This window comes from Oncorhynchus masou, chromosome 33 (genome assembly GCF_036934945.1).
Source record: "Oncorhynchus masou masou isolate Uvic2021 chromosome 33, UVic_Omas_1.1, whole genome shotgun sequence".
NCBI lineage: Eukaryota > Metazoa > Chordata > Actinopteri > Salmoniformes > Salmonidae > Oncorhynchus > Oncorhynchus masou.
In genome coordinates, this window is record NC_088244.1 from 30,433,239 (window position 1) to 30,445,570 (window position 12,332).

Below are 12,332 nucleotides of genomic sequence, written 5' to 3' on the forward strand. Positions count from 1 at the left end.
ACTACTACTACTACCACTACTACTACTCCTGTACTAACACTGCTACTACAGCTGTCATGATTAGACAGTGTAGACAGCTTGGTTAGTGTTCAGGGCTTAGTGCTCGTTGATGGCAATAATATCAAATGACATAAATCAAACTTCTTAGATGAAGGCTGTCATTGCTTAATTATTTTATTGCAGCAGATATTGCAAAAGCATAGTTCATATTTCAAGCAGTTTATGCAGCATACTCTCCTGTGTTTCATTGTGCCCAATATTATAATTCTCTCCAACATCTGTAAACGCTTCGAACAGTCTTATAAAGACTGGTAGATGATGGCCAACGGCCATTATATTTGACCAATTACCAATTAGGCCAAGGGATAAATCAAATATGGGAGACTTCCCAGCACCACTCCCTTCAGCTCACTGCCTCAGGATCACAGCCTAGGTGAGCAGGTGTCCCAGCCTCCCCTCAAATAATTCTGCTCCATGTAGTCTTACGTAGATGTTTGCTTTGGGGCTCAACTACAGTGTCATGACCAGTCACCAGCAGAAGCCAAAGGTGCATTCACATATCAGTAACAAGTTACTGAGGGGAATTCAATTGCCGTACAACCATCCAGTCGTTTCGTGTCAAAACACCAGAGAATGTTCGTGCGATTGTGCTCTGACTGAAAAGAGTGTTGTTGCTGAATGGAAATCTACTACAGTACACGTGATTAGATTAGGTCCTTTTTCAATAACCCTGGCTTGATAGCATGGGAGCAGGGTATCTTGTTTAGTAGGCTGTTTACTGGCACTTGAACTCACAGGAAGACATTGTTTTGACTGCGTAGAGTGTTTGGTTTTCTTTAAGAGTGGAAACCCTATAACCCTGATATTAACTAGTTCAGATCCTAATGAGTTTTTACTGGTTGTCAAATCCACCCATGACACATTGAGGCTAATTATCACAAAAATATAGCCTAAGTCTTATGCATTGTTTTGCAGCACGACACCAGGAAATGTGAACCTGATCATAGAAATGTGCAAAATGAATCGCAAGCATTTAGCCCTGTGCTACATGTCTTAACCATGTTCAGAGGACATATATGTACAGTACCAGTCTAAAGAGCCGACATGAGCTGGTGTGTGAGACAAGGTTTCATCAATAATGCACAAAAACAGGAAACTGAGATAAGATAGGGTGCAACCAGGACATGACATCAAACCAGCATCACATATCTTTAACAAAACCAGACATTTCATGCAGAGGGAAGAAATTGTTCAGCGTCTGTATGAATCCCTCTGTAGCAATTCATGAAAACGCATGGTTCTCTTTCTATTTTTAAGACGGTATAATCTATTGATCATGCACTCAGTCTGGTGTTTCTTTGGTAGACTAGCCAGATACTCTAGGTTGTGTGAATTACAATGTGTAATCAACACAAATATCTCCGGACTGACTTGGAGCTTTTCAAGTGAAAGAAGCAGCTAATTAAAACATTATTTAAAATATAAGTACTGTACATGTGTAATTATCGTCCGCTTACCAATTAAAGGGTTCCTCAGTAATGAGGTCACGCACTGCCCAATATGTTGTGCACCAATATGCCGGAATATTTAGTCTGCCATTAAACACGTTCATTGTTCTCACATAGTGGATAATCATGTACAGTTTTAAACTGTCATGTGAAAGTGACATTGTTGATAAAGTTACGTGAAACAAGTCATTTACGATGACATGATTCAAGCCAAGCATTATAGAGGGTTCTGTTTAGGTCCCCTCAATACAGTTGATATTCGAGCAGTCAAGGGCAAGCTCCAATCCAAAACATTAAACCATTCACTGTAACAAGCTATCTATACCAACCAGGCCTCTAGGCCCCAGTACTTACAGTCCCTTGCCCATGGCCTGTGGCCCACTTTTCAGACAGCAGAGACAAAAAAAAGCCTTTACATTTCTTTCACCATGTCCCGCTACATCTCTGCCATGTGGGATTAAATGCATGTCTCGGCCCTGAAGGCAAGGGGTGTTTTATTGAAAGCTGTTGAATAGACTGTGTTTGGTTGACTGAGCAGTGACAGTGGTCTTGGGTAAACATTAATACTGTAGGCCTACTGGAAAATTGGAATCAATATTCCAGTGAATCGATACCAAAATACTGTTTATTATCATTATCATGCATTAGTATAGATATACGTTTGCATAGATATACTTCCAAATATTATTATTTTTATTTGTCTCTCTCTCACTGAAGCTTGGTGTGAGGTTGACAGTAAACAAGGTCTTTAAAAACCCCTAGAGTCTATATCTAAGTAACATAATAAAATGATCCCATCAAAAATCTGTCTGTTTAAGATAGAGATATCTGTTTTTTTGTTGTTGCGTGGAATGCGTCTCAATCCACCACATTCTCTATGTCTCCCTTCCGCATCTGTGGTGGAAGGTGGCAGAGTTACAGCACTGTTTGTCAGACCAGGAGACATCCCGAAAATCCCCACGGGACTTGTCTGAAGTCGGTAGCGCTGATGTGCCAACTTTTGTCTGTAGCGTCCGAACCGTTTGGGCTACAGTGTCACGCCCTGGTCTATATTTATTATGTTATCTTCATTTATTGGGTCAGGCCAGGGTGTGACATGGGTTTATTTGTAGTGTGTTTCGTCTTGGGGTTGTGTGGGGTGTATAGATTAGTCTATGGCTGCCTGAGGCGGTTCTCAATCAGAGTCAGGTGATTATCGTTGTCTCTGATTGGGAACCATATTTAGGTAGCCTGGGTTTCACTGGGTGTTTGTGGGTGATTGTTCCTGTCTCTGTGTTTGTTGCACCAGTCAGGGCTGTTTCGGTTTTCGACGTTTGTTGTTTTGTATTGTTCGTGTTTTCTTCATCATTAAAGATGTATCTAACGAACCACGCTGCATTTTGGTCCGATCCTTGTTCCACCTCTTCGTCAGAGGAGGAGATGGAAGAAACCCGTTACAGAATCACCCACCACAAACGGACCAAGCAACGTGTCAACAGGCAGGAGCCACAGGAGAAGCAACAAAGGCTGCAACAGCGATCACAGGACTTCTGGACTTGGGAGGAGATATTGGACGGAAAAGGACCCTGGGCACAGCCTGGAGAATATCGCCATCCCAAGGAAGAACTGGAGGCTTACCGGGGGGCTAGAGAGACCGGGCAGGCACCGTGTTATGCTGTGGTGCGCACGGTGTCTCCAGTGCGGGTGCATAGCCCGGTGCGTTCTATTCCAGCTCCGCGTATCGGCCGGGCTAGATTGAGCGTCGAGCCAAATGCCATGAAGCCGGCTCTACGCATCTGGTCCCCAGTGCGTCTCCTTGGGCCAGCTTACATGGCACCAGCCTTACGCTCGGTATCCCTGTTTCGCCTGCATAACCCAGTGCGGGCTATTCCACCATGCCGCACTGGCAGAGCGACCGGGAGTATTCAACCAGGTAAGGTTGGGCAGGCTCGGTGCTCAAGAGCTCCAGTGCGCCTGCACGGTCCGGTCTACCCAGTACCACCTCCACACCCCAGTCTGCATGGAGCAGCCAGAGCTGTCGGTCTGCATTGAGCAGCCAGAGCTGTCAGTCTGCATGGAGCTGCCAGTCTGCATGGAGCTGCCAGTCTGCATGGAGCTGCCAGTCTGCAAGGAGCTGCCAGTCTGCAAGGAGCTGCCAGTCTGCAAGGAGCTGCCAGAGCTGTTAGTCTGCATGGAGCAGCCAGAGCTGTCAGTCTGCAAGAAGCCGCCAGAGCTGTCAATCTGCATGGAGCAGCCAGAGCCGCCAGTCAGCATGGAGCAGCCAGAGCCGCCAGTCAGCATGGAGCTGCCAGTCAGCATGGAGCAGCCAGAGCCGCCAGTCAGCGTGAAGCAGCCAGAGCTGCCAGTCAGCGTGGAGCAGCCAGAGCCGTCAGTCTGCCAGGATCCGCCAGTCAGCCAGACTCTTCCAGATCTGCCAGTCAGCCAGACTCTTCCAGATCTGCCAGTCAGCCAGACTCTTCCAGATCTGCCAGTCAGCCAGACTCTTCCAGATCTGCCAGTCAACCAGACTCTTCCAGATCTGCCAGTCAGCCAGACTCTTCCAGATCTGCCAGTCAGCCAGACTCTTCCAGATCTGCCAGTCAGCCAGACTCTTCCAGATCTGCCAGTCAACCAGACTCTTCCAGATCTGCTAGTCAACCAGACTCTTCCAGATCTGCTAGTCAACCAGACTCTTCCAGATCCGCCAGTCAGCCAGGATCTGCCAGAACTGCCAGCCAGCCAGGATCTGCCGGATTCAACTACCTGGCTGGGCTTCCTCTCAGTGCTGGGCTTCCTCTCAGTGCTGGGCTTCCTCTCAGTGCTGGGCTTCCTCTCAGTGCTGGGCTTCCTCTGTCCTGAGCTGCCCCTCTGTCCCGAGCTGCCCCTCTGTCCCGAGCTGCCCTCTGTCCCGAGCTGCCCCTATGTCCCGAGCTGCCCCTATGTCCCGAGCTGCCCCTATGTCCCGAGCTGCCCCTCTGTCCCGAGCTGCTCCTCTGTCCCGAGCTGCCCCTCAGTCCAGTGGGGTTCTGGGTGAGGACTACTAGGCCATGGTCGGCGGCGAGGGTGGACAATCGTAGGACGCAAGGAGGGGGGACTAAGACATTCATAGAGTGGGTTCCACGTCCCGAGCCGGAGCCGCCACCATGGACAGACGCCCACCCGGACCCTCCCTATTGTTTTGATGTGCGTCCGGGAGTCCGCACCTTAGGGGGGGGGGTTCTGTCACACCCTGGTCTATATTTATTATGTTATCTTCATTTATTGGGTCAGGCCAGGGTGTGTCATGGGTTTATTTGTAGTGTGTTTCGTCTTGGGGTTGTGTGGGGTGTATAGATTAGTCTATGGCTGCCTGAGGCGGTTCTCAATCAGAGTCAGGTGATTATCGTTGTCTCTGATTGGGAACCATATTTAGGTAGCCTGGGTTTCACTGGGTGTTTGTGGGTGATTGTTCCTGTGTCTGTGTTTGTTGCACCAGTCAGGGCTGTTTCGGTTTTCCACGTTTGTTGTTTTGTATTGTTCGTGTTTTCTTCATCATTAAAGATGTATCTAACGAACCACGCTGCATTTTGGTCCGATCCTTGTTCCACCTCTTCGTCAGAGGAGGAGTTGGAAGAAACCCGTTACATACAGTCTCCCCACTGTAGAAAGAGATGTTTTGAATGTATTATTAAACGCTATAGGCCAAATTAAATATTTTATCAAATGATGTATTTATATTTTTTGGGGATACCTAAAGGGGTCATAATATTCCAAATCAAATAGCTAAATGATCCATGGTATGACCTTCTTAAAACAATTCCATATGTCAGCTTAGAACCCCTCCCCTCCCCCTCCCCCCAACAGCTTAGACTTTTAAGAATTAAAGAAAATACATCAGAAGTGACATAGAATTTAGCTTCAGCCCTACTGAGTTTGTTCTTCTGGAAAAGAGCTTTGTCCAGATGAAAGCTGTGTCCAGATGGATAGAAATAGATCGGCTTTAAAGCTGCCCACTGTGCCCAGATGTTAAAAGGGGGCACACCAATCTGATGGTTCATTCAATTAAATTGGCTGATACTGTAAATACACATTGGAAACAAATCCTCACATGTGCACGCACATGAGGGCCTAAAGTAAGAAACATTTCTTGACATTTTCTGCCCCACATAGAATTCTGTACTGTAGTGACAAATCACCATGCTCCCCCTAGTGGTCAACATGTAAATGCAACTGTGACTATTCTTGGCAGCAGGTCTTGAGGAGAATCAACTATGATAGTATTGTCATCACAAAGACACTAGACATCCTGCTGCTATAATACTGACAGAACAATGTCAATGCACTGTGCCAAATAATGTAGGTCTTTGTTCGCTGTGCATTACATTCAGTCATGCTAAATGAATTAAATCCATTGAATGTGCATATTTCACATTCAATCATAAAAAATGTTAATTTATCACATTGTCAGTATTGCATGGCCTTTAAGTCGGAGCCCTTAATTGAATGAGTGCTAATTAACATAATCAACAACGGGTGATACTGTGGAATTGAGTGTTCCACTTCCCTTTCAGTGAGATAACCAATCAATTTAGCCATTACTGTATGGCAGACTGGGAAGTCGGTCGTGTGTGTGTGTGTGTGCGTGTGCATGTGCGTGTGCATACGTGTGTACGTGTACGTGTACGCATCTGGGCCGAAATGAGCCTACATATGGCAGGTGAAGCAGACATTGATCTCTGTCTGTCCTGGCTATCTAGATGGAGCCAAACTGACTAGACTTGTCTGAGACAGCCCTTAAGGGAGAATGCTTAAAGAGGTAGTAGTGCAGTTACTGTCTGGTATCTAACACCATCCATCATCTGTGTTTCCTCATGTCCTGTGTTGTCCCTAGAGCATAAATCATTTGGCCACAATATAAGTCACCTGCACCAGGTCTCCTGGCTTACCCATGTTCCCTCAGGCTTAGCAGAAGCAGCCTTCTGAAAGCACAGTCTGTAGTCTAGCATCTGAGCCAGACGTGCCCTAGCTCAATGGGTTGGCAGCACATAGCACTGATGTTGTTACGCAAACAAACCCAGCCAGACTTGGGTTTGGTACCAGACGTGGCAGGGCAGGGACAGCCCAGGCCCGGGTGAGGGTTAGCTAGCGTGCACACCGTGCAGTATGGACAAGCTGGTGGTCAGAGGAGCTCGCTTCGTGCTGGATGTCAGTGTGTGGAAATTGAGGAAGAAGGGCTTCATGCTGAGGGTGATGAACTCTGGACTGTGGTGTGTTCAGACATGTGTGATAGTAGTTGTATTACCACAGAGACAGTGGTCCCAGGGGAACTCCACAAGGCACAAGCAGCACTCTATAGATCAGTAGGAGGACTTCATCTGGTCAACCCCATTCTGTCACATACAATAGAGGGCCGTTAGAGGGGCTGGTTGAGGTGCGTGTCTTTGTCTGCTGTAGTCTAGCCTATTATGTGATATTGTGATGGATGTGTAAGTCATTGTAGGTTGTATGGATGTAGCGGAAACCTATATCTTAGCAGTACTGTATGAGAAACCTATATCTTAGCAGTGCTGTATGAGAAACCTATATCTTAGCAGTGCTGTATGACAAACCTATATCTTAGCAGTGCTGTATGAGAAACCTATATCTTAGCAGTGCTGTATGAGAAACCTATATCTTAGCAGTGCTGTATGAGAAACCTATATCTTAGCAGTACTGTATGAGAAACCTATATCTTAGCAGTGCTGTATGAGAAACCTATATCTTAGCAGTGCTGTATGAGAAACCTATATCTTAGCAGTGCTGTATGAGAAACCTATATCTTAGCAGTGCTGTATGAGAAACCTATATCTTAGCAGTGCTGTATGAGAAACCTATATCTTAGCAGTGCTGTATGAGAAACCTATATCTTAGCAGTGCTGTATGAGAAACCTATATCTTAGCAGTGCTGTATGAGAAACCTATATCTTAGCAGTACTGTATGAGAAACCTATATCTTAGCAGTACTGTATGAGAAACCTATATCTTAGCATTACTGTATGAGAAACCTATATCTTAGCAGTACTGTATGAGAAACCTATATCTTAGCAGTACTGTATGAGAAACCTATATCTTATCAGTGCTGTATGAGAAACCTATATCTTAGCAGTACTGTATGAGAAACCTATATCTTAGCAGTACTGTATGAGAAACCTATATCTTAGCATTACTGTATGCTATAATTTTGGAGGTATCAGATGGGATGTTGATAGTTTTGGGAGTACTGTATGTGTATGTATTGTATGTTTTTAAATGATACAAAAGGCTAGATACTGTGTACAGAATGACTTTAAATCCTTATTGGGTTACCATAGTGCTAAATCCATTAGACAATGGAGTCATTGTAATTAACAACTTCAATGATTATTTCCTTAACAGGATTAAGCTCTCTGGACTGTGAATTGCTCAATATGGGACTTTGTTAATAAAAAATACTTGCTTTCTAACCATTTCTAAAACAAAATACTCTTTGAAGGCTGATGTTTGATCTTTGCCAATTTGCATTGACAGAGACAAGATTTCTACACAGCTGAAATGTCCTACTAATGTCATGATTTGCATTATCTAAACAGGGTTGATGTTGATTGACCGTGATCAATTCCAATACACCATTTACTACATATACTACAAGTATTGAACTTAATTTGAACCTAACTTCCTGTCCCCCATTGTAGATGACGGAGGGGAGACTCTGCCAGGTGCATCTCCTTGACGACAGGAAACTCGAGCTGCTGGTTCAGGTACAGTATACTGCCTTCATTTTTCCCCCTGAGATTATTGTAACATTTAATTTAGTTCCTATGAATTTCAAATAGTTTTGACAAAAAAATGATAATATGCACTCAAATAGATAGGCCTAATGCCCTCTTCAAACAATCTCCTATTCAACAGCCCAAGCTGTTGTCCCGTGAACTGCTAGACCTGGTGTCCTCCCATTTTAACCTCAAAGAGAAGGAATACTTCGGACTAACGTTTGCTGATGACAGGTAAGTCACATTGCTTATTTTGTGTAAGTATGTAAGTATATGGGTGATTGAGTATACAGGGTGTGTGTGTGTGTGTGTGTGTGTGTGTGTGTGTGTGTGTGTGTGTGTGTGTGTGTGTGTGTGTGTGTGTGTGTGTGTGTGTGTGTGTGTGTGTGTGTGTGTGTGTGTGTGTGTGCGTATGCGTGCGTGTGTGTGCGTGTGTGTGCGCGTGCGTGTGCGTGCGCGCGTGTGTGTGTGTGTGTGTATATATACTGTATGTATGCTTATATGCATGTCTTCACAGTGCTGTTTGTTTATCTAACACTTTTCTTCATTGACTCTTGCAGTGGTCAGTGTAAATACTTGCAGTTGGACCGGAGAGTTCTGGAACATGACTTCTCTAAGAAGGCTACTGGACCTATCGCCCTCAACTTCCTGGTCAGGTAGCAATGGCACCATCGCCATATCTGTAGCACATACCTTCCAGTAGGGAGCACTCCTGTATTGGTTTGAGATGATGCTGAATGGGGTTGTATTACATTAGGGAATGTCTTGTAGTGGGTGCTGAGATTAAGGATTGCCTTACTGATTATGCATGCAATATGTACTTTATCATTGAATTCAACTAATTGTTTTTCAAACCTCTATTTGTGTTTTTCCCCGAAGGTTTTACATCGAGAGTATAACACTGCTGAAAGACAACACGACGGTGGAATTATTCTTCCTGAATGCGAAAGCTGCCGTCTACAATGTAAGCTACTTGTTATTTTATTCCGCTTTGTGTTGATCTAACCGGTGAATCACACTGATAATCTTGGGTTTCTCAAGGGTCAGGTTGCTCTGATTCACCGTCTCATTCTCCCTCTGTATGTACCAGCGAACCTCAAACAGTCTGACTGTGGCTGTGAAGCACTGTTTTGTCACAGCCATGTTGGAATGAGATGAGACAGTCAGTAAGGGTAGACTGCTGATCGGTTCAGTCCAAGAGAATTCTATTTCGATGATTATGAGTTAGTCATAGGGACAGAGCTCAGATGCAGACACCTGCAAAGCGTCTCAAGAGCCCATATGTACACGTACGCATGTATGATTAAGATTTCATTCTACAGGGGGATATAGAGGTGGAAAGTGAGAATGTCTTCAAATTAGCAGCAAACGCCTTGCAGGTTAGTTCCTTATTTGCTTGGGGCCTTGTACTTTACATTAAATGGCCACTCTAAAGCATACATCTTCTGACATGTTATTTTTATATCTATTCAGGAAGCAAAGGGGGATTTCTCAAGGTAAGGACATACACTGAGTCTACAAAACATTAAGGACATCTGCTCTTTCCATGACACAGACTGACCAGGTGAATCCAGGTGAAAGCTGTGATCCCTTATTGATGTCACTTGTTAAATCCACTTCAATCAGTGTAGATGAAGGGGAGGAGACAGGTTTAAAGAAGGATTTTTAAGCCTTGAGACAATTGAGACATGAATTGTGCATGTGTGCCATTCAGAGGGTGAATGGGCAAGACAAAATATTTAAGCACCTTTGAACAGGGTCTAGCAGTAGGTGCCAGGCTCACCGGTTAGTGTCAAGAACTACAACGCTGCTGGGTTTTTCACAGTTTTTCCACAGTTGTGTATCAAGAATGCTCCAGCACCCATAGGACATCCAGCATACTTGACACAACTTTGGGAAGCATTGGAGTCAACATCCCTGTGGAACACTTGAGGCTGTTCTGAGCAAACGTGTTCTTAAGGTGTTCTTAAGGTCTTGTGCACTCTTAATGAGTATCTAACACAGCAGGTATCTAAGGAGCAAGACAACAAGACCTTCAATAATGGAACTGTTTCTCCAGACTTACAGTCAAATCAATGACAGCGTAGTTTGTTATAAGAGAGAAGGCAGTGATGTTGTGTCTTGTGAGGCTGTTAAAACCTCACAGAGGCCTTCTAATGAGTCTCATACCACTGACAGCTCGGCCAAGGCTGAGGTCTGCAGGGCTGGATTCTAACAGCATAGCTCTACCAACTTTAATAAAGCTTCTATTGCAACAGCAGCACCTTCTTTACTGTCAGGGACCATCCGGGTGGAACCAGAGAAAGGGAATTCTGGAACACTGTGGACCTTTGTCTCTGCATTTCCACCTGTGTCCTTCCAGAGAAAGGGTCTTAAGTTAGGTCATTATCAGGAACTTCACATGTGGCCGTGCACCTGGAGCATGTCTGCCAATTAGGTTTCTGCACCTGTGAGTCAGACAGTCTGACTCCAACTGAATGGGGGTGATATCCATTAGAAGCTCATTCCAGGTTGTTTGGACTTTAGAAGGCCTCAATACGTGGTCATGGTTTCTCTACATAGTTTTCTGCGTAGTCATTTGCTAACTGTTATGTACAGCATTAGTTAAGGAATTTCACCATCCAGATCTTCATAACCATTCTGTTGAATCATTATTCTCAGTGATGAAACCACCAGAACGGAACTGAAGAAGCTTCCAACTCTTCCCAACAAGGTGCTAAAGGAGCACCCATCACTTACATACTGGTAAACTAACCTTGGTAACGGTTTAGTTTAGAAAGACTGCTAAATATCAAGTGGTTCAACAGCAATGTCATTGCAGACAATGATTTGTGATGCATGATGCATTCCTGAGAGGGAGGAGTGATGCAGCCCATAATTTAGGAGTTGAAGGTGTCATCATCATGCTTTTTACAGTGAGGATCGAGTGATAGAGCATTACAAACAGCTGAAAGGAGTCTCCAGAGGACAGGCCATAGTGAAGTGAGTATTGTAAAAACAATGATCCTCATTCCCTCTCATACACGCCTGTTCACCACAAGTCATCAGATAAAAGACATCAGGCCCTGGCTTCATACATCTTGCTCTCACCCCTCACCCCCTCTCTCTTTCCATCTCTCTCTCTCTCTCTCGCTGTCGCTTGCACGCGCTCTCCCTCCTTCTCTTTCACACTCTCTCATTGCTCTCTCTCTCCCTTATTCTCTCACTCACACATACACACTCTATCTCCTTTCTCGCAACCAAGGTCTGATAGAAATCAATAACCCACTCCAGTTACTGTCTGGCCAGTGAATCATTGTGATTCACTGTAGGCATCTTTAACAGATCAGGCTCTCATTGTCCTGTATAAAGTACCATCTATAATGTTTATATGGTGAACCACCTTTTGAAAATGAAAGAGGGAATTTGGGATGCTACTGTAATAGGACCTTATTTCAATTCAGGTATTTGACCCTAGTGGAATCCCTACCCACCTATGGTGTCCATTATTATGAAGTAAAGGTAAGAATACAGTATATTGCATTATGCACACAACAACAGCTATTGCACTTATAAAATCGGATTTCTCTAAGGGAATGGACGTATGCATTCCAGTCATGGTGCTATGCTTTTGCCTCACAGGACAAGCAAGGCATCCCATGGTGGCTTGGGATCAGCTACAAAGGAATTGGCCAGTATGATTTGCAGGACAAATTGAAACCACGGAAGGTACGGTCATTTGTTTGTTCCCATTTGTGTTCTCCTCTACTTACAGTACAGGATTCGTTTTTGCATGAGCTATTTTATTGGCAGTGTACAGCCGTCATTGTGCAGTATAGCCTTTATACAGGCGCATAGGAGATTCATTCTGCAGATAAGATGTCTGCCTGCTACTGTCGAATTATGTCAGACAGCGCTAGGAGCTTCATCAGTCTATTTGAGGAATGATGAAATGACAGGGCAGGGATAAAGAGTCCTCTGGCACGTAGCACTAGAACTCTCGCACACATTCATCACCTATTCCACTGATCAGGGTTGGGCCCTCGTTACAGCTGGAGCAGACAAGGCCAGACTTGAAAATCCAAGTGACAGTCAGTTC

The 12,332-nt window shown here is 44.7% G+C and overlaps 1 protein-coding gene across 2 annotated transcripts in view; it reads left to right on the forward strand.

The window, feature by feature from the left end:
- LOC135528229 (FERM domain-containing protein 4B-like) overlaps window positions 1-12,332 on the forward strand; it is a 42,088-nt gene that overhangs the window by 20,276 nt on the left and 9,480 nt on the right. For both annotated transcript variants that reach the window (XM_064957175.1, XM_064957176.1), the window contains exons 2-11: window positions 8,177-8,242; window positions 8,394-8,488; window positions 8,815-8,910; window positions 9,134-9,218; window positions 9,577-9,633; window positions 9,728-9,750; window positions 10,916-10,999; window positions 11,171-11,236; window positions 11,698-11,755; window positions 11,876-11,962. In XM_064957175.1, coding sequence (XP_064813247.1) covers window positions 8,177-8,242; window positions 8,394-8,488; window positions 8,815-8,910; window positions 9,134-9,218; window positions 9,577-9,633; window positions 9,728-9,750; window positions 10,916-10,999; window positions 11,171-11,236; window positions 11,698-11,755; window positions 11,876-11,962 — 717 coding nt within the window. The remainder of the gene's footprint in view (window positions 1-8,176; window positions 8,243-8,393; window positions 8,489-8,814; window positions 8,911-9,133; window positions 9,219-9,576; window positions 9,634-9,727; window positions 9,751-10,915; window positions 11,000-11,170; window positions 11,237-11,697; window positions 11,756-11,875; window positions 11,963-12,332) is intronic.